This window comes from Balearica regulorum, chromosome 5 (assembly GCF_011004875.1).
Source record: "Balearica regulorum gibbericeps isolate bBalReg1 chromosome 5, bBalReg1.pri, whole genome shotgun sequence".
Lineage (NCBI taxonomy): Eukaryota > Metazoa > Chordata > Aves > Gruiformes > Gruidae > Balearica > Balearica regulorum.
The window spans coordinates 25,845,926-25,868,449 of record NC_046188.1 but is presented as its reverse complement, the minus strand read 5'-3'; the positions used below and the strand labels follow the sequence as shown (position 1 = coordinate 25,868,449).

Genomic DNA, 22,524 nt, shown 5'->3' with positions numbered 1-22,524 from the left:
AAATATCAAGGTATTCCTCTAGTTAACTACCCAATATGTTTGGGAGCAAGTGACACAGATCTCTATGAAAAAGATGTGCCTGTGAATATCCAGCATTAAGCTGCTAAGTTTATTCTGAGTAGGATAATAAGGAGGTATCTGAGCTCAAAAGGTCGTAAGAAAGAAAGCCTCTGTCCAAACTCCCCAAGTTTCAACTAAATTAGTCCCGAAGATAGTACGTTCATACCTGTCTTGTGAAAAATGTTAAGTGCATAGAAGTGCAAGGCCCATTAGAGTGTTTCAGTCTAGGGCTAAAATCAAGTGTTCAACGTATCTGTTCTGTTTGGACTGCTGCCTAGCCAGTCAGAATGCATATATTAATTAGCAGTGAACAGGTTTCTAATTTGGAACTAGCTGCAACATGCTGGTTCTCGCTTGTAAGTTAGGGGGGTGCAGGGAGGAAGGATCTTGAAGATATCATACATAGCAGACTTGTGAACGATGCGGTTATTGGCCATGGAGACACGCAGGGATGCCACAGGGAATCCAGTATCCTTAAATAGGATGTTGGTAGATTAATGTATTAATTCAGTGGAGATATAGTTTAGGTCTGTAGAAACAAATTTTGGTGGATATGTGTATTAGAGATATGAAATAATTTCTTTTGCATTATTTTTCACTATAGTAGGTACAGACAAGATATACTTTCTTTCCAGGTAATGAAGTTAAGCTCCTAGGAGAAAAGGTAGGCAAAACAGGTTTTGTGAGACCTGTGTGGCTGGATGGTGTACATTGAGGAGTTCAGAAATGCAACAGTGAAGTGACAATTTCTGCTGAAAGGTGTGGTCAGTGGTAAAGCCTGGTATAGAGGACAGAAAGGCAACAAATGTGCTTATCTGTCATAAAGACCCTAAAGTTTCCTGTAAATTAAAGCAATGAGTCTTGCTCCACTAGCAGATATATATTAAATTGAAATAAAACCGGAATTTTAATTCACCCAGATAAACGTAATTTAGGCAAAAATAACCCACCCCAAACACCCAACTCATGTCTTGACCTATTAGAATTCTTTGAACGGAGAAAAGTAGCATCTAGTGGAACTGGTTCTTGTTGAAATTTTCAAAAAGGTTTTTCACAAGCTTTCAGCAAGGCCTATTAAGCAAGTCAGGTATCTCTAGGGTGAGAGGTAAAGGTTTGTCATGGATTGAAAACAGAAAGCAAATAAAAGAGTAAGAAGCCAGTTTGCTATAGAGCAAGTGGATAACTGAAGACGCAGAATACAGAATGCACATGACAGAGTGTAAAATTAAAGATTTGAAAGGAGGAGGGTCATAATGACTGTCATATTATTACCTAAATAATGAATATAAAAGCAAGTTATTGCAAGGTAATATGGGGTGTGAATTTACAGTAGATTAACTACTCTGTAGCGTTCATCCATGTGAACACATGCTTGTGCAGCACGTTTACTATGTGAGGTAACTCGTTACCTTCAGTATAATGTGGGCTGCAAGTGTCCAGATGTTCAATTACGGTGAAGTTATGTGTGTGCTGTAAACTGAAACTTGAGCCTACCTCCTGGTAATTTCTCAGTACATCTGTTTTCTTTTGTTGATTATTATGAGAAAAGCTAAGAGAAAGTTAACAACTGCATTATCTGGGCAAGACAATGGCAGATGAAGTTCAGTGCTTAAAAATAACTGGTTACATGACAAGCAATAATTTTAACTACTTAAAACTTGTTTTTTCTTCCCTAAATGATTAATTTAAAGCTTAATACTTTTTGTTCTGGAAAGCTCAGTGGAGGTACCTGTTCTAAGTCAAGCAGTAAAGGCAACAACCAAAAGCTATTAACATGTTTAAGGAACAGGATAGGAAATAGTATGTAACTATTTAAACATCAAATACATGCCCTCTCTTGAAAAACTGTTTTCAGTTCTGGTTGCCGTTCCTAAAGTGAATTCAGGAAAAATAACTGAGATTCACAGATGAGTGACTACAACAATTAACTGCAAAATGCATTTTTAACAAGGAAGTGAAAATATTGTTTAGAGAGGAGATAAGTATGAAGGAACTACAGAGCAGTGGATAACAAGGTAAAGTAAGTTGATTTTATTAATGTTTCTCATAATAAGAAGGGGATGTTCAGTTTAGTAGGAAGACATCAGTGTAAAAACTAATAATAAAAGTGAATAGTTATTGTCACAGAATATACTTACCTTCTGAAACTTCCTGCATCGAGATACCATTAAGGCAGAAAGCTTAACAGGCTGTAATTACCTCAGAATAATGAGCATTTTGCAAATGATAGATTCCCTAGATTTTAGCATACACAAAAACCAAATTAATTTTGCTTATCAATAAGATGTTTCAGTTAAATGTATGGAAACTAAAATTTCTTCCATCTTCTGAAATATATCAGGCAGGATAGTGAGTTTGGTGGGCCATTGCTCTGAACTGACCTTTTGTCTTTGATACTGAGGAACGCGTGCTGTGCTGCTGCTTCCATATTTATGACTTTTTCTTTGTCACATTGCTTTACTGTAGTCAAGCTAAATTATTTCCTTTATGATAAGTGGGTTACTGAGACACTTGTGAGGAAATCAATATCTAAAATAAGTAATTTTCCTAGTTATGGCATGCAAATGATTGCTAACTATTTTTACAGGTTGATGACGTCTTTATCAGTATGCATAGTGGGTCACCTGCAGTGTTGTCAGTGTGTTAACGATACTCAACTCAATTTTTCAATTGTCCTGACGTTTTCTCATTCAGTTTGCCCATTGCCTAGCATGAGCTTAAGCTAGTAACAGCACTGTTGGAGAATCAAGGCATATACATTGATGGTGAGCTGGGGAATGGAGCCTGAAGATACCATTCCGTAAACCCCTCTCATTGTATTGGGACTTAATTGCCTTTCTTGCCTCGATTTGTGATATAGGGAACTTACTGGCTGCTATGTTACTTCTGGACAGGTGAACTAAGGGTATTTTCATCTGTACCTACTGTTAACCATTGGCCTTTCCTGATGGATGAAGGAAATATAATAATAATCCAGACTTCTTTTCCCTCGGCTGTGTTCCTTACCAGGCATTAATCTGACAGGCTTTATTTCACGTGTGTTTTGCATAAAGTATTTCTGTGCGCTTGTATTGCGGGACTTTGTACAGGGAGGACATTAAAATGCACAGCATGTGTGTAGATCTAGAGCCAGTTGGCTGGATCCTGGATATGTATGTGTGGGTTTTTTTTCTTTGTGAATAGCATGCTACTTCTTTCTGAAATACGCTATAAGGTAAAAAGAAGATTTTCTTCTGCAGTGCTGGATCTGTGTGAGGTCCTTATCACTGGATGTTGTGGGGGGCTGCAGTTGATATCTACCAGGCTGTAGTACTTTATAGTTATTAATGCTAGTGAACTGAAGAATGTGCTGCATTGGCCAGCTTCACCAGGAGGAGGAAGGGGGCGGGGGGGGGGGAAGCCTGGTGGGAGCTCTGCCCCTCTCTGTGAGAGAGAGTGTGAGATTTCAGAACCCAGCTATCATTAGGAATAGCTCCAATTCTTCTAGCCAGGGAGTTTAATCACAGGGATAACATCAGACCACCCAGGCAAGGGCTATATCGAGCTGCCTCCATCTCTGCTATGCAGCCAGTCCATGCCCAAGATCCAGCAGCCAGGATTCCTGCAAATGTGCTGACAGGTCCATAGGAGGATGGGGTACTTTTCTCATTCTACATTTTTCATTTGGACAAAAGGTGGCAATTAGGAAGAAGCTGATGAGTTTATTAAACCGTAGGACAGGGGAGAAGTAGTGAGGAAGAATCGGAATGGGCGCTTTACAGTGCCCCAAAGTGACCTTGTGGGAATAATAAGCCATAGGAATCCCAAAATAGCAAGCTTCAGCTTAACATCAGCTACAACAATATTTGAACCCATACTACTCCTCAGTTACCTGCCAATTACACAGTGTGGTACCCTGGCCTGCTTTGTCGTCAGTAAAGGAAAAGTGCCACAAAGCAACGTGCTGGTATGCCAAAACACGCTGCATGGGTCCCAGTGGACATCAGCTCTTTCAGTTCTAGACGTGAGCAGTGCAACACAGTGACTGCAAAACCACCATGAAACTCAGAGTGCAGCAAATATTTGCAGACATTTGGTGGGACTATTTTCCCCACTGAAGATTTTTTTTTTTCAGTATTAGTCCCTTGCTTTGACTCATCCCACTTTATCTGAGTCTTAATCAGATTTATTTTCCTTATGTAACCGTTTGGTTGGCTTTTACCCTTCCACTGATGGAGAGGAAGGGAAGTGTAAAGGAAAAAGGCATGTCATTGTAACTAGGAAGAGGAGCAAGAAGCCAGGAGATGAAGTCTGAGGGATGTTTTTTGTTCCTCTTTCACATAGCTCTTCACTGCTGCAGCGCCTCATCTCCTCATCCCCAGGCTGTTCACATAAGAGCTGGAATTACTTTTAATGTTACTGATTTGTAGCATCAGCAGTGATATAACTGGTTTCAGCAGAGGTTGTAAGAAATGAAAATGTCAATGTAGTTTCTGCAGTGTTCGAATTGACCTGTTCTGCTCTGGGGCTCCAAAGGGAATAGGAGCAGAGGCTTTTGTTATGATGCAGCAACATCTGCAGATCTGCAAAGAGTCACCAAATGGGCCAGGCTGAGTAGCTAGAACTCATGTTATGGGAAAGATTACACCCTGATCATCAAACGTTTGGCAGGACTGTGCCTTATCAAAATCACTCCCACTGGGAAGTTTTGAGGCAGAGACTGTCTAAGTGAAAGCCTGACTTTTTCAGAAGGAAGAGGGGAGTTCAGCCATCCACAACAGCAGCACTAACTTGGGTTTTTTGGGGTTGGTTTGGTGGTTTGTTTTTTTTTCATTGTTAAATGGATGCATACACTGGAGACACTACAAAGGAATTTGCAAGTTTGTCAGGTTTCCCAGGAATGTCTCTGGCAGGTCTTTGTCTGGAACATTTTCTGGAGACTTGAACACTTGTGCTCTGTATGCATATGTATATCCTGTAAGCTGGTAAGCTCTGCAAGCAGTGAAGGAATGTCACAGGCCTTTGGCCAGATCAGCCTTGGTACACACACAGATTTCACACTTCCCAGCCTGTTAGCCCCAGTTCTTCCCTTCTTCTGGCTAGTTTCTCCTACAAATTCAAATCTGTACATAAAATAAACGTGTTTTTAGTATGGGATGTGATCAGCAAGCTGGCCTGGGTAACAGAAAGGTGTCCCTAGAAAAATCTGTCTGTATTACGTGGTTTCTTCAAGGAATTTGTAGTAGGTATATTTTGTGTCACTGTTCAGACAGTGAAAGTGTGTGTGTGTGTGTGTGTGTTAGAGATTTGTGGTTTGGGGTTTCCTTTGCCTCTTAAGGAAATAGGCAGATTAAGATCCTGTGATGTTTCCCATACTGGGATGGCCTGTTGGATTCCAGTATCTTGATGCAGTAAGGAAGGCAAGGCAGGTGGACTGTTTCCAATAGTACTGGAAGACCTGGGTGCTCTGTTAGATCCCGTCATGCTAGCGTGTGCCAGATCACAGACGTACATGGGAGCTCTGTGGGGAAGCCAGGAAAATGCAACACACAGACTGGGGAGAGGACAGATTAACAGTGAATATTTATATTGTAGCATCTAGTCATAGTCATCTCTGAAGGCTGAAAGAAAAAATATAGCTAAAAGAATGCAGCAAAATTTTTCCTTTTTTTTTCTTTTTTTTCCTTTTTTTTCTTTTTTTTTTTAAATGGCAAGTTGTTAGCTTTTCCCCTCTGTTCCCAGGAATATAAATATTTCACTGATCTCAAAAGCCTCAGGGGTATGTGTATCTCAGGAAGTCTTGGCAGGTGAAAATACAGTGACTACGGAAGCCAGGTAGTGGAAGAAAAGAAACATTTCTTGTACAAGCTATTGGATAAAGATGACATTGATGGATGAATCGTAAGTAATAAAATGGAAAATGAGGGATTGACTGAAGGGTTTTGAAGGAGTCAAACTGAGCACACAGGAGAAAATAGATCAAAAGGCAAAGGAGGAGATACTACAAATGATGAGACATTTCGTATGTTTTCAGTTTTCTAGTGGAATGCGTCTTTGAGCTTATGATACAGTGTTGTCTTGTCTGAGGCATCAAAACCTGATTCTGGTCATAAGGTAGAGGAGCAGTGACCTTGCATGTGTCTTACATGATCCCTGTCCCATCTTTAAAGGAAAAGGTTTCTCAGTGAGCTATTGATGTGCACATACACCTTTGAAACTTGTTGATAGGGTGCATTGTGCTGAAAACTTTGTGGCATTAGGTGGCATTAAGAGACAATAAAGTAGGCCTATGATGACTGCATTCTTTTGGCATATCTCTTAGTCTTGATCTTTGAAATATGTGTCAAACTCTGAATCTCTTCAGATTGAGTGAGTCCTGATCTCCTCACCGATCAGAAAGATCCAAATGGAAATGTGAGATGCGTGAACTGGAGAGGATGCAAGTGTGGCTCCAAGTAAGATAAATGGTCTTTAGACTTTGTAGATTTCCAATCCCCACCACTTTACAGGCAACAGGGTATGACTGGCCTCTGGCAGAAAAATACTGAAACTGCCAGCTGGGGTGTGTGAAGTAGGCATTTTTTGTAGTGCATTGCTTGCTCAGTGCTGTAACACATTGACCAGTGAAACTCAGGATCTGCTGTTCAGGATGTTGGTAATATTTAAATCACTTTTCTACTCCCTGCCAGGAGGGGCAGAGTAAGAACTTCTAGTGATGATGTGTCTCTGTTCACCCTGGTTGACTCCTGCAACCTAGCAAGAGAAACACTCAGGCTTTTAGGATGCTTTTCCTGCATCCATGGAGGCTGATCTGCAGCACTGATTTATTTTATTTTAAATTTTTGGCCATTGTTAACGATTGCTGCTTTAGCTTATTTGAAATATTAGACAAGATCAAAATTAAAATACTGACTTCATTATAGAAAAAAGGTTCTTGAATATGATAATGGGAAACTATTGAAAGAATAGTACACTGTAGATCAGAAATGTGAAAGATATTAAGCTTGTCTTCTGATTCTTGCTTGTGATTTCTTAAAGATACTATACAATGGGTCTTTGTCTGTAGGATGCTATTCATTAGAAACAAATTCTGTCATAGAATTTTCTTTCTTTCTATCTGTATTTGGAGATTTCGTGTTTCCTGTTTAAATTATAAAGCAGATGAACAAAACCAAAACCCTCAACTCTGATACCCAAAAGTGCTGGATATAATTCTGTGTTGTGACCTTGCTTTCAATCTTGAATTTACTCAGAAATTTCTCTGAATAAAGCAAGACCATAGAGACCAATTCTTTTAAGTTTTTCTCTGCTGTCAAGAAGGCAAGTGTATTGCAGTCATAAACTTACCTTGTAATGATTAAAAGAAAATATATAAAAAAAAGTAATTTGGCATAATGCAGTAATTTGTCTTTTGGCTTATTAGCATTGTATCGAACTAAGTATAATAGTACATATATGTGCTGTTAGGTTTTCTAACACAAGGCTCTATTTATCAATATGGCTGTGACAAGTCACGTGTTCTTCCCTCCTCTATTTCTTCATGTTAGATAATAAATGGAAGCACATCAAGTGGGCTCTCCTCCTTCCATGAGAGCTTTTAGAGATTTACTATCCCATTGTGTTCTTCACTCAACATGTTCCTTTCAGCTTGTGACCTTTTTGCTGTCTCCAACAGTTTAAAAATTGTGGCAAAACTTTATGAATCATTCCATCATGAGGGATATTAGCTGTCTATTATCTTGCCTTTTACAGACTCCAGAGAGAATGTATTGATGTGAGATGTTTGAAAATAGGGATGCTTGAAGCATACAGTGCAGCACACAGAGGTCTGCTGTCATACTGTCAGTGTCAGAAAAAATATTCTGAAGTCCCTCACTGTGAGTGAAAAACAGGAATCTTACCAGGCAGCAGAGTTTGCACCTATCTTGATACAACTCAATGTGAAAACTAACTTCATTCTTGTAGATCCACACCAATAACCACCTTCCCTATTGAGCCCCACTAGCCTGCCTTTCTTGGGGTTTTGGTTTTGTTTTGTTGGGGTTTTTGTTTTGATTTGGTTTTTTGTTTTGCTTTCCACTACCACAATTTCTGAAGCTGCAAGCTATTCTTTATGGAGATTTTGATATCTGCTTTGGTCCAGGTGCTATACATTGTCTTCTTTTAAGCTAAAGTAACAATTGATTTGCTGCTAAGTATTTGCCTCTATAAAAGGAAGAATACAGTTTCATCAGGTGCACAGGAGGACTACTGACTAGAAAATGAAGCCACCCTGCTGAGCACAGATGTGTTGGGGGTGCCCCAGCAATCCACCAAGGCAATATCCTGGCATGCTAATCATAGCAGCTGAAAGGTCTCAGCACATGGTGCTGTGGGTGGGCTGGCTGCAGCTAAACCTTATATTCTTGCTGGTGTTCCCTCCCTCATTCTGACTCCCTTCCCTGTATTTAATCCTGCTGTAGTTTAAACACCTGTCTGTCTGGAATGTGTGAAATGTCTCTGCTACCCATGTTAAACTATTTGCTCACCTGCTTTGCTTACAAAAACAGCTTTCAAATAAACAGTGATACAGTATTAGAGAGGAAAGTATATTGCATTAATAGAGCAGGGGTCAGGTGGTAATTCATCAGACTTACATGGTTCTTGGTATCAAGATGATGATGAGAGATAATTGGATAAAGTAATCTTTATCTCACACACTAAATGTGTTAGCAAAGTTGTGATCACTGTTGCTGACAAGCTGAGAACTGTTATGTATCCTATTTGATTTACCACGTTGGCCTCTGTGTTTGCCTCATTTGCCATTCTTGCTTCTTTACAGACAACAAACTCTTTGTGGCCAGAAACTGTCATTGTTAGGTATTTGTATAGTGCCTGGCACAATTGGAACAAAACCTCATTTGAAGTTTTCTGTTGTTGCAATGCAAATGCTTTAAATTTTAGTTAAATTCTACAGAAGACAATATTGAAGGGTTGAGGTAGAGGCACCAAAATGACACCTAATGCTGTTTTCCATATAAGATGGGTAACACTGCCCATTACTAAGCTTGCCCAATATGTTCCACTGTAAGACCTTGTTTTAAATTGCTTGTAATATTCTGAAACTTTATTCATTTGGACTCATGTTTTCTGTGCTTAAGGTTCAGTTTCAGAACACTTCAGGCCAGGTGAAGTGTTCCAGCCAAAACCGAGGCTGGATAAAAAAAAAATTATTCTGTGCATTTTAATATCTACAGAACTTTTTCTTTTAAATCTCTGGATCTCCCATGCTTTGGAATAGCAATTTGGAATTTAAAATTTTATCCAAGCTTGATTGCACAGTAACTATCTGAAAAGCTTCAGGTGAGATAAACTCAACAGCACCTGCTAGAGGTTCCTTCCACACTGAGGATGCTAAACTGAATTACTCTGTATTTGTACCTCTAGAGTACTGAGGCTTGAGACCCCATTCTCCTGTGTTCTCAGTGACGTGGTCCGTGTTGGGTTGGGAGCCTGTCTGACTGAATGCAGAATGAGTGAGAATTCTGCCAAGGTGTGGAGAACAGCTAGGACAAGGGGCTTGTGAAATTTGGACCTGGATGCAGTTTGGGAGAGGATGCTGAGAACCATTGGGGCAAAAGGACAGAATGGCAGCATTGTAAATGTGGTCCAATGAGGAGCTCAGGTTCTGGGACTGGGTGAACAAAGAGGTTGGCAAAAGGAGTGGGCTGGGGAGGGGAATAAAACTACAACTGCTTGGATATAGGGCAAGTGAGCAACTGGAAGAGGAACTAAGAACAAAAGTGTGGGAAGATAGATGAAATAACTACTCCCATAGAAAGTTCTAGGCCTGAAATAGTGTGTCTCAGGGACCAGAAGTAGTGGGGAGGCCAGTGCTGGAAATCTGTAAGAATGCAACTGGACGGAGCAGAGTAAAGAGAGTGACACCTGAAACACTGAAGCTGGGACTGACTAGGTGAGAATAATGACACACGGACAGGGAGAAAGAATGGGAAAGGATAGAGCCGAGAAGGGATGAGACAAAAGCAGTTGCTTTTGGAGAAGTGGGCAGAAGCCTAGTGCATAACCATTGTAATTTAATCCTGTCCAGAACTTGAAGTAGGAGTTAAGATTTCTGAACTCAGAAAACGCTTAGATGCCTTGTACTACTGAAGCACAGAAGGAGTGGCAACCTACTATATTGCCAGTTGCAATGTTAGTTCATGTTCCAGAGTTCAGGCAGAGGATACTAAGTCTGTAGTCCTGCACAAGTCTGTTGTAGGAATGAGTGGAGTGTATTGCAATGAAGCTGGTATGTACTTGTTTGAGTAATTGCGTACAAATTCTGGTAAAAGAGCATTGTTAAGATCTCAAAGCTGGGAATTCATAAGCTATGCCCAACTTAAGTCACACTTAAGTGACTTAATAAGCACTACATTTGAGATCTGGAGCAGAAGCATAGTTGTTAGACTCTTCTTTCTGTCTCATTGTCTATATGCCTTCCAGTTGCTACAGAAGTGAGCAGGGGCAATACAGATAAGTCTTGCTTGCCGTATGACCTTAATCCTGGTACAGAACCAGGTCTGTTCTGTGCTCCTAAAAAGCAGCACGTGATCATGTAAGTAAAGGCAATCATAAACTTAATTCTGGGAATGCCTGACTGGGAATCGTAGCTTTGCAACCTTTGTAGTGCTTTGTAACCGTTGTAAACTAATACTTACACTGCTATAGTAGACACCATTACATTATGTATTTAGACTCTCTTAAATAAAACAACAGATAGCATCTGCTTGCAGAGTTTGATCTTTCAAGAAAAGTGACACAAGAAGAATGCTCTGAGAAGTAAACAATGGAATACATTTTATGTGCTTAAATAAAAAAGGTAATTTCTTTAGAGCTTGATATAATAAACGTACACCTAACATGATTTAAGGCTATCATTAACTTGGGTATTTACTTGTGTAAACAATTTGGAAGTGGTTAGGTGAGAAGTTTTTCATGTGTTGTAGAGTTTGGTTTTGAATTTTGTATCCAAGGTACATATGCAGTTGGGTTGTGCCTGCACATATGCATAGAGAGGGGTAGAGAGCAGACAGATGCATGTGGCTAGCTTAGTGACACAACTCCTGATGACTGGGCAGATGCTCTGGTATCTGCTCAGTGTAATATAAGCATCTAGCTTTTGATTAGTGCATGTAGAGAGAATTTTTTCACATGGCAGGAATGTGATATTACTTGCTTTCTTTGGGATTTTTTTGCCCCATCTTTAGCCTTTTCTTCCTTTGTCCTTCTGTAAATGGAAGGATTGTAGTTTTAATGCTGGTACTTGAATTCATCTCAAGCATGGTGGCTGTTGGTGTCATCTCTCCCACTGCTTTATTCAACTAGCACAGTTTTTCTGCATCTGGAGATTTCTTTTCTCTAGCAGTCTTACTTCTCTTAGCACATACTCTATCCAGTTTACTTATGACACCTTTTGCTCTTTTTTTAGCTTTTAATTGTTTCTGATATCTTGTTTTGTTTTGGTTTTTGCCTCTTCAGTTAACAAACCTGAACTTGGCAAGTGGAGCTATAAGCAAGGGGAACGCAGCTGCCCCACAGAGCTACCGGTCACCACTCAACAAAAGAGGGTCATTGTGGGCTGTTCAGTCAGACACTCATATAGCTGACAAAAGATCTGTCTCTTCAGCAGTCAGGTAAGTTAAAATTGCTGCTCCAGCTTTTTGAAGAAGAATGCAATGCACTGAGGAGCTCATTCCTAACTTGTGTTTGGCTTCTTGCTCAGAAGATAAAATCTAAGGGCGTAGTACTGGTTCTTCTCAGGACTATCCTAGAAGCTAGGCCTGTGAAAACAGAACTATGTTTGCAGAGCTGGCAGGTTCATAGTGAACTAAGGGCATGGATGAACATGTAGAATGAAAGGGAAATGCCTGTTTCTCTTAATCATTTCTCATTCCTGCATCTGTAAGTTTAGGTTTGCTGGTGTTGAGACATATATGCAGAATGCAGACTTATACCTGATACTGCAGAAGTCTCCAGTAAGGCCTCATCTTCGTGCTTTTTTCCTTGAATATCAAATTTAGATTGTTCAAATATAGAGCAGCATCTTGTAGTGTTTATAAAAGTTTCTTTTTCAGATGACTTCTGTGTGCTCTTTATGAATTTTGGGCATTGGAATTTGTATTTATGGTTGATATACTCATGGGATTCAGGGCAGAGAACTGTGATTCTGCAGTAAAACCATTCTTCCTGGAATTGAAAGAGCAGCAAGACTTACCCCAAGAATTCTGGATCTTGGAAGCTAGGAGCAAGGCAAGCTTGTTGCAGTAGACTAGGCTGAATACAGGCCCAGAACTGCTGGAGGTTGGAGTTCTTCCTTTGCCACTTCAGTAAATATTATTTATTCCCTTGCCTAAGCTCCCTGCCCCCCCCCCCCTTTTTTTTTTCTTTTAAAATAGAATAATGGGACAGAGCTTTTCCAACATGAGTCTAGGATTGGAAAGCACTGTTTACATGAAAATACGGATTCTTGTCATTGATGCCTGAATGCTACTGGACAATGGAGGGAGATGAGAGAGGCAGATATACAGTGCAGAAGGCATATGACCTGAGTGGTCATCCTTTCCCAAATGGGTCCTTCAATAGGAGGATTGGAATGGGATTTAGAAAGCTCAAGTAAAATTGTTCTTATTTCATCAGTCACTGCTTTTCATCCTGTCTAAAGAAGAGGAATGTGAGAAATGAATTCCTAGCCTGTTTCTGTTCCAGCACAATGTTTGCCTCTGGGGTTTAGAGTTATTGAGAGAGGTGGTGATGATTCTGCTCTTGGAGCCCAGCCAGGCGAGCTATTACCTAATCCAAATAACGAGCCTATCCAACAGGTGTATACTGCCTTCCCCTGCTACATAGCTTGAGAGAGCAGCAGAGTGCAGGCTGTCCCAGAGCTTCCATTCCTTTCTCAACTCTGCTTGCACCTCAGCATGGACTCACAGTCGTAGCTGGAGAAGGATTACTCTAGGTAAAAATCTTCTGTTGCAGAACTCTGCAGAAGTCACTATAATTACCATGTTGCTTTGAAACCATTTCAGTTATATGTTGCTTGTAGATCTGAGAACCCATTGTTTAATGGCCAGAACTCTGCTCTGAACACCTTCCAGGGCTGTGCTTCATCTAGCACTGTATGCATACTTTAATGCCTTTAGAAATTCTGTTTTATTTTTACAGCAATCCAGAAGTACTTCAGAATTGAATGGCCACAGCTGGTATAAGATTCCATCTTCAAACCTTTTATGAACCATTTGGTCTTCCTAGTTGCTCTGTATTTATCCTTAGACCAAGAGACAGAAAGATGTCTTAAGATTCTTTATCAAATTACTTTATCTTCATGGCTGCTTGTATCGAATAGCCAGAATACGGAGAGTTTTATGTAAATCTGGAAATGAAAAAAAGGGATTCTTGAGGTAGTGCTGGATTACTTGGACTGTGAATTTTTATTTAAGAGAGAATTCCAAAAGGCGTATCAAGGTCATGATATATGGAAATGCCTATCTTGTATTGTAAATGCCTTTTTTGCTACTTGATCTGTTACATTGGAGCGCACGGTTCATAGAGAGAGTCATCTGATGGGTGTCAGCCTGTGCTCAGTGCTGGATGACTGAAGAAAAGCTTCCTGTTTTGTTCCATTAAGGTTCTGGTCTATCAGTTGTAGAATTCAGCAAGGATGGAAATGTTTTGTAAATGGGTCTCTTATCTGGCTTGCAACTTGGCTCCAGTTCAAACATCTGCCTCTGAAACTCAGTCCTTACAGTTTTTGTATGGCTTTGTGGTAAATCTAAGCCATTTTAGTGCTGCTGAGGTTTGTTTGAATGCTTTGTTTCGATGCTTGCAATATATAGGATTCAGACTATTCTTGCTGACAAATATTCCTCCTCTTTAATTCCTGCTCCCCCAGTACTGACTTATCTAAATGTTTCTCAAAAGAAGTTTTCCCTTCTTGTTGAATTCTTTTGGCTCTATGAGATGAGGTGCCAAATCAGTAGTCGGCTCACCAAAAGGCAAAGGAGATCTTGATTTTATATTATAGAGACAGAGAATGGTTCTGGATATGTTAAAATGTTATCTTATAAATCTGCACTGCTGTGCCTTTTGAGTTTTTCTTGTTACTTTCTACAAGCATTGGTGCTATTCCCACTCAAACGATGGTTTAGGCTTTCACTGTGCCCCAAAGAAGCCTGCAGGGCTACACAAGAGGTGAGGTGTTCCAAGTTGTGCATGGGCTTACTTCTGACTACCGTTTGCTGCAGCCCTGCCTTTGTTGCCCTCTGTAGCTCACTGAGGCTGTGCCAAATCTGCTCTTTCCTTCTTTAACTCTGGTCCTGTCTCAGTGCCCTAGTTCAGTTCTATCTCAGCTTCTCCCTCTATCCATCAAGCGGGATTGTCACTCTTTCACATTCAGCTGTAAAGGCACTAAACGTGGTTACGTGTTTTGTAGAAGTATTTAAGATTTCCATATATAATTCTTATCATAATTTTAGTAATGTAATGTAAGGATAACAGATATGAAAGTGATTCCTCATTATCCAGTGAAACTAATTTCCAGTCACTGAAGCCAAGACCTTACCCGAACTGCCTTGAAAAAGCATTCTCTTGAAAGCATTCTCAGGTGTATAATAAAGGTAAAAAATCAGGTGTATAAGAGAACAAAACTTGTTGATTCAGAACCTAAACTAACTTTCGAGTACCTGTTGGCAAATAGTTGCATAATCCCTAGTGGTGGGGATGGTTATGTTCCTAGAAGGCTCTGGCACTGCAATCTGCAGCTGCTGTGTCACTTGTGTTTTTTGGAAAAAGACAGTGGATTTCTCCTCAAAGAATAACTTGTCTCTGCAGGTCACTTAATCTCCAAGACCTGAACCAAAGCTAGTGAGAAAGATTTCTTTCTAACTGGTACAGATTTCTGTTTTCAGTGGGCACCTTGGATTCAACAGCAGCTATGCTTGCTTCTAGAACTCATATGGGCAGTCTGCTGGCAAGAATTCAGCAGTGAAATGATCAGTGTTTTCTCAAACCTCTGTTTCATTAGCTGCTTGTTCTTCCGTAACATCTTTCTCAAACCTGAAGACCAACCTAGCTCTTCTAAAGTACTCAGTATATTTTTATCCTTGGATCTTCTGACAGATTTATCTAACTTGATTAGGGGACGCAGGCGAGCAAGCTTCCTTGTCATCAGTCAGAGGGTAGAATGGCAGTCCAAATCATACCAGACAGCCCAGGAGGGCTACTGCAGTCAGAAACAAGGGATTCTCCTCTTCTCATTGCTTGACATGCCCAAAATACTTCTTAGCTCATAATTTCAGCCAAGGTGCTCAGGTTCATCGAGCAATGATGTTTTGTAGGCAGGCTGTCTAATCTGGGTTAAATTGTATTAAACCAGATTTTTCCAATTTTCTGATCTAAGGGTTTCTAAGTTTAATTTGCTCTGGTGTCATTCTCAGTGGTAGTAACAGAGGCAGCTGCTCAGGGCTTCACGGGCTGTGTGCACATACCTGCCATATGTCCAGGTTCCCAAGCAGGCTCTGCTTTGTGAATTTTCCTTTTTATTTTTCCTTGCCTGGAAGTATCCAATGGAGTGGGAAACTAGAAGATGCTGCCCAAACATTTGGTATCTCAAGCTTTCAGGAACTGCAGTGTGCCTCGTGTCTGGAAATTCTGGAAATATCTGATGTGCACCAAGTCTGCAGCTTTTTGAAAGAATCAGACTTCATACTCATTCACAGCATAGAGCACTCACATAGTAGGTGCTGCTGGGTCACATTGCACATACTTACTGCTCATGTACAAATCAATTGAACAATATGGGTGCAGGAAATCCAGTACCACTTAAAACCCTAGTTTCCTGTGTCTGTTCCAATAGCAAATATGTATTTATTTGATCACAGAAATTCTACACAGAAAAATGATTGTACACTCCACTCTCTTGCATACCTCAGCTCACAAGCTAAGACCCTTGTGCCTCGTCCCCTGATAATCTTATACTGCTTTTGCAGTCTCCCAAATCAGGACCTTCTTTTTAATCACTGGCCTTCCTTAGCCTCGGCTCAATAGTGGATACTTTATATCCTCCTTCCCCACCTAGTGTCTACTACTGCTTCATGCCAGTTTCGTTTACTGCTAGGGATACATGTACTACATGTTTTAGGTTTCAGATGTTCTGCTCTGATCATACTAAGTATATATCCTTTGGACTTGTGAGTCCAAGAGGAAGAGTCTCTGATCTCTTTTGAGAGTTTGTTCTGTGCTGGTATAAGTGGCTTCTTCCACTGAAACTTTTGAGTTTTGCCGGAAAGACCCCAGACAACTATCACAGGCTAATTGTGGTTGACCAGTCTTGATCCTTTGTGTCAAAGGGGCAGCTTGTTGCATTTGACATAAAGGGAAGGTGAAAGTGGTTTTGTTTTCTCAGTTTTTATTTGAAATTTTGGAGGTGTGGAATGTAAAATAAGAAATCAGGCTTGTACCCTGACTAGACCGGGCTCTGAAGACCTATGAGAAGAGTGATACTAGAATAGCCAAGAAGTGTGCTAATATGCAAGGTGGGTCTCTCAATGACAGAAGAGTGATGGGGACAGTCTTGCTTTTTTGTAAGACATGTGAGCTAGGTCAGGATGCACTTAGCATGGCAGAAGCAGCATGGATGTTGCAGTAGGGGCTGTGGGAAAGAGCAACCTTACCTATGGGCTTGCAGCTAGAAGTAAGGAGGAGAGAATTCCCAGGGATCTTAGCAGCTAACACCAAGTTTTGCAGCTAATACCAAGTTTTTATAAGAACAAATCTATTTCTCTGTTACATATGTGTTGCCTTGTAGTTCTGCATCTTAAGGGTTGATAGTGACTTTATTCTCTTCCAAATAATTTGTTTCAAGCTCCCTGCAGCCTTTTGCAAGGCAGAGGCTGCCCAACTGCTGTCCTGTGCCACGCTTGCCAAGTGGTCAGAGCCTATCTGTTTGCACAGCATCTGGGTGCAAGCTAACTTGGAGACTGTGCTGCACTGATGCCTCTGTTGGAAATGAAGGGAGAAAGCAGCGGGCACTGAGGGCTACACAATAGGCCTTCAGTTCAGCTTGAACAAACTGTGTTGACCTTTAACACCTCCCTAGCTGAGCAGCACTGAAGTGCCAGAGCAGCAGCAGCCCAACAGCACTGAGTCCAGCGCTGTGCTAGCATAGCCACATGTCTGTTCCTTGCTCCTTGTACTGCCTGTCCTCTTCTCTTTTCTCTTTACCTCTTTACCTTAATGCCTGAATTAATTCAATTTCTTTTTTTGAGGTGGAGTAGTAATTGAAGGTGGGTACAGTGATATTCTGTGACTGATCCCCTGTCTGCATCTCCTCAGCAGCTCTTGTAATGTTGATTCTGCCTGCGGTCCTTGAGAAGCAGCATTTCTGAGAGCCCCAAATTTGGGGTTTGGTCTGTTATTACCTTCTGCTCAGAGGAGTTTTGAGGAGGGCGAGCAAAAAGTAAAGTACTGTCAGAGTAGTTGTATGTTCTTGCAACTCATCCTGTCTCTAGTTTGTGCATTTCTTCCTCTACCCGTGCATATTAGTGCCTGTAACAGCCTTCCCCTGCCTCAGCAAGCTCTTACCTTTTTTTATTTTTTACACATCTCCCAGGGTCACCGGTGACAAGTTGTTAACTGTGGAAGTGAATTGGCTGACTTAAGCTTCAGAAATACATGGCTTGCCTTGTATTATTATTTTTTTTTTCTTCTATATATATTTTGGTCACACAAAAGAAACTTGTGATGGCAGGTCCAATTACTCTCCATCCTGCTCGGAAATCGCCCTGAGCCTCAGCACCATGGGTTGGCACAGTCCTGAAGGATCACTGCTTCCCACAGCTAGGCCTTGGCTCTGTCTGTCTAGAGCCTCTGGGAGAGGAAAGGCGGAAAGCTCGTGACTTGCCCAGACAGTCTGAGGCCTGGCCCTGCAGCCTCGGCTCCCCAGACGCTGTTGAGTCGGACTTGGCTGGCAGCCGCTGTGCTGTTACTTTTCCGAGGTAATAAGTGAGATTAATCGCAGGACCCTTTCCAGAGGCGAAGGGGGTTTGGGCCGCATGCAGGGAGAGTGTAGGAGCCAGTGCTGGGGCTGTGAGCTGGAGGCGAGAGCTGGGGCCTCGCAGCAGGGTAGAGTGGGGCACTGGCAGACTTATGCGAGTGTGGCCTCTGTTCTCAGCTACTTCTGGGAGGCTTTGCTGGAGCTGCACCTGGGGCCTCCCATGGGCTGGCTCTAGCTGAGCACAGGGGGCATGATGTCTGCATTACCTGTGCGTGCTGGCCTTGGGCAATTATGGGTTTTGCAAATAGCTCTCTAAATTTGAGGGGGGCAGGTTTCTCTTTGCATGAGTTCATTTCAGAGAAGATATGAGGATCTTTCCTGTTATTCCCAGCAAGCAGCCCATGTTGGTAGGTGAAGAGATGCAACAGGAGTTTCATACCTTCCCCCAAGCCAATACTGTGCAATGGTTTTGGGTTTTTTTCATTTCAGCTGCCTCCACAAACTGACCTTACCCTAATGTAAACATAGGATTTGCCATCTTGCTCATCTATGTAGTTCTCACATCCTGTGCTTCAGAGCAACTACCACCATGGTCTTCAGTAGCACAGAGAATATTCTGATGGGCAGCAGTGAAATTCCCTATCTGCAGGAGAAGCTTGCTTTTATTCTCCAACTACAGTTGGGTTATAGTTCTCACAATATTTTCTGCTCTACATAGTCTAGTGTGGATGTTGTTGGTAATCATATATTTTTACTTTCTAGAAAAACTGTAGTCTCATTGAGCTGTAGCAGTGAGTTCCACAGGTGAATTACATATTATGCAAAAGTTTCCTTTTTATATTTTTCCCCAAATTTGCCAAAAGTCTCTGCACCCTTATTACACGAAGGCAAACAGAAATGCTTGATTTATTTTCTGCGCTATTTATTCTCTATGTTTCTATCATCTCCCTTCTTATTTGTCTCTCCTAAACTAAACAGTCCCATTCTTTTCAAGTTCTAAATGGAATTCTTCCCAGTCCTCTAATAATTGTCTGGCTATCTTTATAGAGATGACAAGAAATGAAAACAGTACATCAAGTAAGAGTAAAACATTGGTTTTATGTAAGTAAGACTATTGTATCTTTACTTTATAAATCATAACTAACATATATTAATATCTTGCTGGCTTCTGACCATGCTAAACAATAATTTTTTTATTAACATGCAGTTGTTTTTCTTTGATTATTGCAGTAAATGTAAAACTGAGCAACAGGTATAGGCAGTTCATGCTGATAAAATTATTTTTTTCTTTTTCCCCCTTCCTCACCACTGAACTCTCCTCTTCCTGCTTTCAGCTGCCACCAGTGGATTTTGTCAGCTGTGACAGAAGTCACATGCTCTTTTCTTTCCTAGTAAGCATCTAATTCAATATAGAACAAGTTGAAATCTTTTAGTGTCTTGCACTACTTGACTCATGACCTCCCCACAACCATCCCTGATCTTAGATCTCTTTGAAATATCCTGTGCAGGTTCTAGATATTTCATGTTGCAAAGTGACCAGCAGATCTCCTTTTCCTCTGCATTTATTTAAACCTCCCAATCACCGTTAAAATAGTTGCTTTCCAGAGTGGTATTCAGAGGGTTAATGAGGCCATAGCGCTCATGGGGGAGATTGACTCTGCTGCTTACAGCCTTCTAGGAATGAAGGGACCCCCGTAGTCTGGTGCTCTGTGGGAGCAGCTCTGGCCACAGCAGCCTGTCTCTCTAGAGGAGTTCTGAAAGGGTTACAAGGGAGCCTTGGCTGTTTCTTTGAGCTATTTGGAAAGGATGGGCCTCAGACAGCTTGGCAGGAACCTGGGGCCCTGTTTTTTCCAGCCCAGCCCTTCCTTCTGCACAGAGCTGTCAGGGAATCCCACGAATGTCTGGTTTCTCCTCTTTCCTAATTTTTTTAGCAATATTTTTATCCGTCTCTGGCTCTTCCCCACACAAGGACCTCAAGTTTTGTCCATTGATTGGTCTTGCAGGTAGTGAGGTAGAAATGAAAGCAGTGTTACCATGCCATAGCTGTTGGAATTAGTTCACAGTTGTGCAGCTGAGAAGGGCATTGGGAAGTTTCCCAGAAGAGTGTCCTTTCTGGCATTGATCTTAGGGCAGGTCCATCTGGCCTAAGAACAGAGGGATTGAATGGGCCCATCTTTGAACTGTGCTATTCCTGTGGGTTGCAGTGAGGCACTTTGAAATCTCAGAGCTGCGTGTGCTGTATCCTCCCTACCGGATGCACAACAGAATGCTGCTTTTGTAAAAATGGAAATCCCCTTTTTAAGCCAGGCTTACGAAGGACAAGACAGGTTAGCAACTTTTCCTTCATTTGCCTCATGCTCTCCAGGGCTGTCCTGAAGTTGAACTCATTGTGAATATTTTGAAGATTTCTAGGTCTGCCTGATACCTTTTCACTTCAAAAAATGGAGGTGTCTAGAGGGTAGTGTTAGAAAGGAAGTCTGGTTACTGGTGAGAGCAAAGGTCTCAAACAGTTATAATGAAGTCATTGGTGTTGTACAGCTGAGCAAGAGCTTGAATTAGGATTATCTTGCTATCTCAGTAAGCCCTGTCAGATGTTGGGAGCAGGGTGTGATCAGAGATCCATGTGGAAAGCCTTTCCAGAAGGCAGCCCTCATGTGGGGCAGTCCCTGAACAACTCTCTGTAGTCAGCAGCCAAAGGGCCTCGAGTCAAGCTCAGATGATTAAAGGGTTTCAGTAACCAAGTACAAATGCCAGAGCAGGAGGTAGCAAAAGAAGCCAAAGGGTTTTCCTTCTTGCTAGGCTTTGTTTTGCGGCTACCTTCCATTGTACAGTGAAGTTTCCATCACCAATGCACACTCACACTTTCCATCCAGCCTGAGGTCATGCTTTAGCTTGGCTTGCTCAGGATGAGCATGGTGCTCTTTTTATCCTGGGATATTGTCCTGGTTTTGGCTGCGATAGAGTTAATTTTCTTCCTAGTGGCAGGTATAGTGCTGTGTTTTGGATTTAGGATGAGAATAATGTTGATAACACACTGATATTTTGGTTGTTGCTAAGCAATGTGTACCCTAAGTCAAGGACTTCTTGGCTTCTCATACTGCCCTGCCAGCCAGGAGGCTGGCGGCGCACAAGAAGCTGCGAGGGGACGCGGCTGGGACAGCTGACCCCCAACTGGCCAAAGGGATATTCCATACGATGTGACGTCATGCTCAGTATATAACTGGGGGGAAGCTGGCCAGGGGTTTAGACTGCAGCTTGAGAGCTAGCTGGGCATCAGTGGTCTGCAGGTCGTGAGCTATCGTGCTGTGCATCACTTTTGTATATTCTTTTATCATCATCATATTCATTTTCTGTCATATTAAACTGTCTTTCTCTCAACCCATGAGTTTTACTTTTTTTTTTTCCTTCTGGTTCTCTTCCCCCATCCCATTGGAGGAGGGGCGAGTAAGCAAATGGCTGTGTGGTTGTTGTAGCTGCCTGCCAGGTTAAACCATGACAGTCCTTTTGGTGCCAAATGTGAGGCACAGTGGGTTGAGATAACAATAAATCTGACCAGAGCGCATTAGAACAAATTTGTTAAGCGCTGCAGCTAATCCAACCCCCATGACAAGCGCTGCGGCTGCTCCAACCACCATGATCGCTGCTGCAGCTGAACCAGAGAACCAACCCATGCTGGTATCAGTTTCCGCTACACACAAGAAGAAATACACAAAAAATCAGCTCACTTAGTAAGCGATGAAGATGAACCAGGGTCATCATGAGAACAGGAGGAAGAGGCAGAAGCAGAGGTAATCACCCAATCCCTGTCCCTGAGTGAGATACATGAAAAGATTTCATCCAGGCAACCACATTATCACCTGACTGCTTTGATGCTGGGATAACAGGATGAGTAGCCTGGAATTAGAGGGTAGGAAAGCCAGTTGGGATACCTGTCTAGGGTAAGGGGCATAGACAAGGTGATTGGGGAAAAAGACCCAAGCCTTCAGCCTCTGGAGGCAACTTCTGTCAGGTGTGAAGGAAAGGTATCCTTTCAATGAAGATTATGTATGTTGTCCAGGCAAGTGGACCACCATGGAGAGAGGCATCCAGTACCTGAGGGAATTAGCTGTGTGGGAGATGGTTTATTTTGACCCAAACAACGTGTGGTTGCCTACAGATCCAGATGAAGTTCAGTGCATGTGATCCATGTGGCAGAAGCTTGTACAGAGCGCACCATCATCATACGCCAACTCATTGGCAGTAATGGACTGGGAAGGTGAAGAGGGGCCAACTGTGGATAAACTGGCTAGCCGACTCCAGTGATATGAAGAAAGTCTCTCTTCCTCCGTTGTCTTTGCTGTGGAGATACTGTCCTGGAAGGTCCAGCAATTCAGAGAGGATATGTCCTACTCCCACCCATACGGACCAGTATCTCAGCTGTTAGGAGCAAGCATTCCTCTGCTTGAGAGGATATA

General features: G+C 41.8%; 1 protein-coding gene across 7 annotated transcripts in view; it reads left to right on the top strand.

Annotated features, from left to right (window-relative positions):
* TTLL5 (tubulin tyrosine ligase like 5) overlaps positions 1-22,524 on the top strand; it is a 141,153-nt gene that overhangs the window by 70,558 nt on the left and 48,071 nt on the right. For 6 of the 7 annotated variants that reach the window (XM_075753846.1, XM_075753848.1, XM_075753849.1 and 3 more), the window contains one exon: positions 11,560-11,714. The exons of the other annotated variant lie outside the window; for it this stretch is intronic. In XM_075753846.1, coding sequence (XP_075609961.1) covers positions 11,560-11,714 — 155 coding nt within the window. The remainder of the gene's footprint in view (positions 1-11,559; positions 11,715-22,524) is intronic. 7 annotated transcript variants of the gene reach the window in all.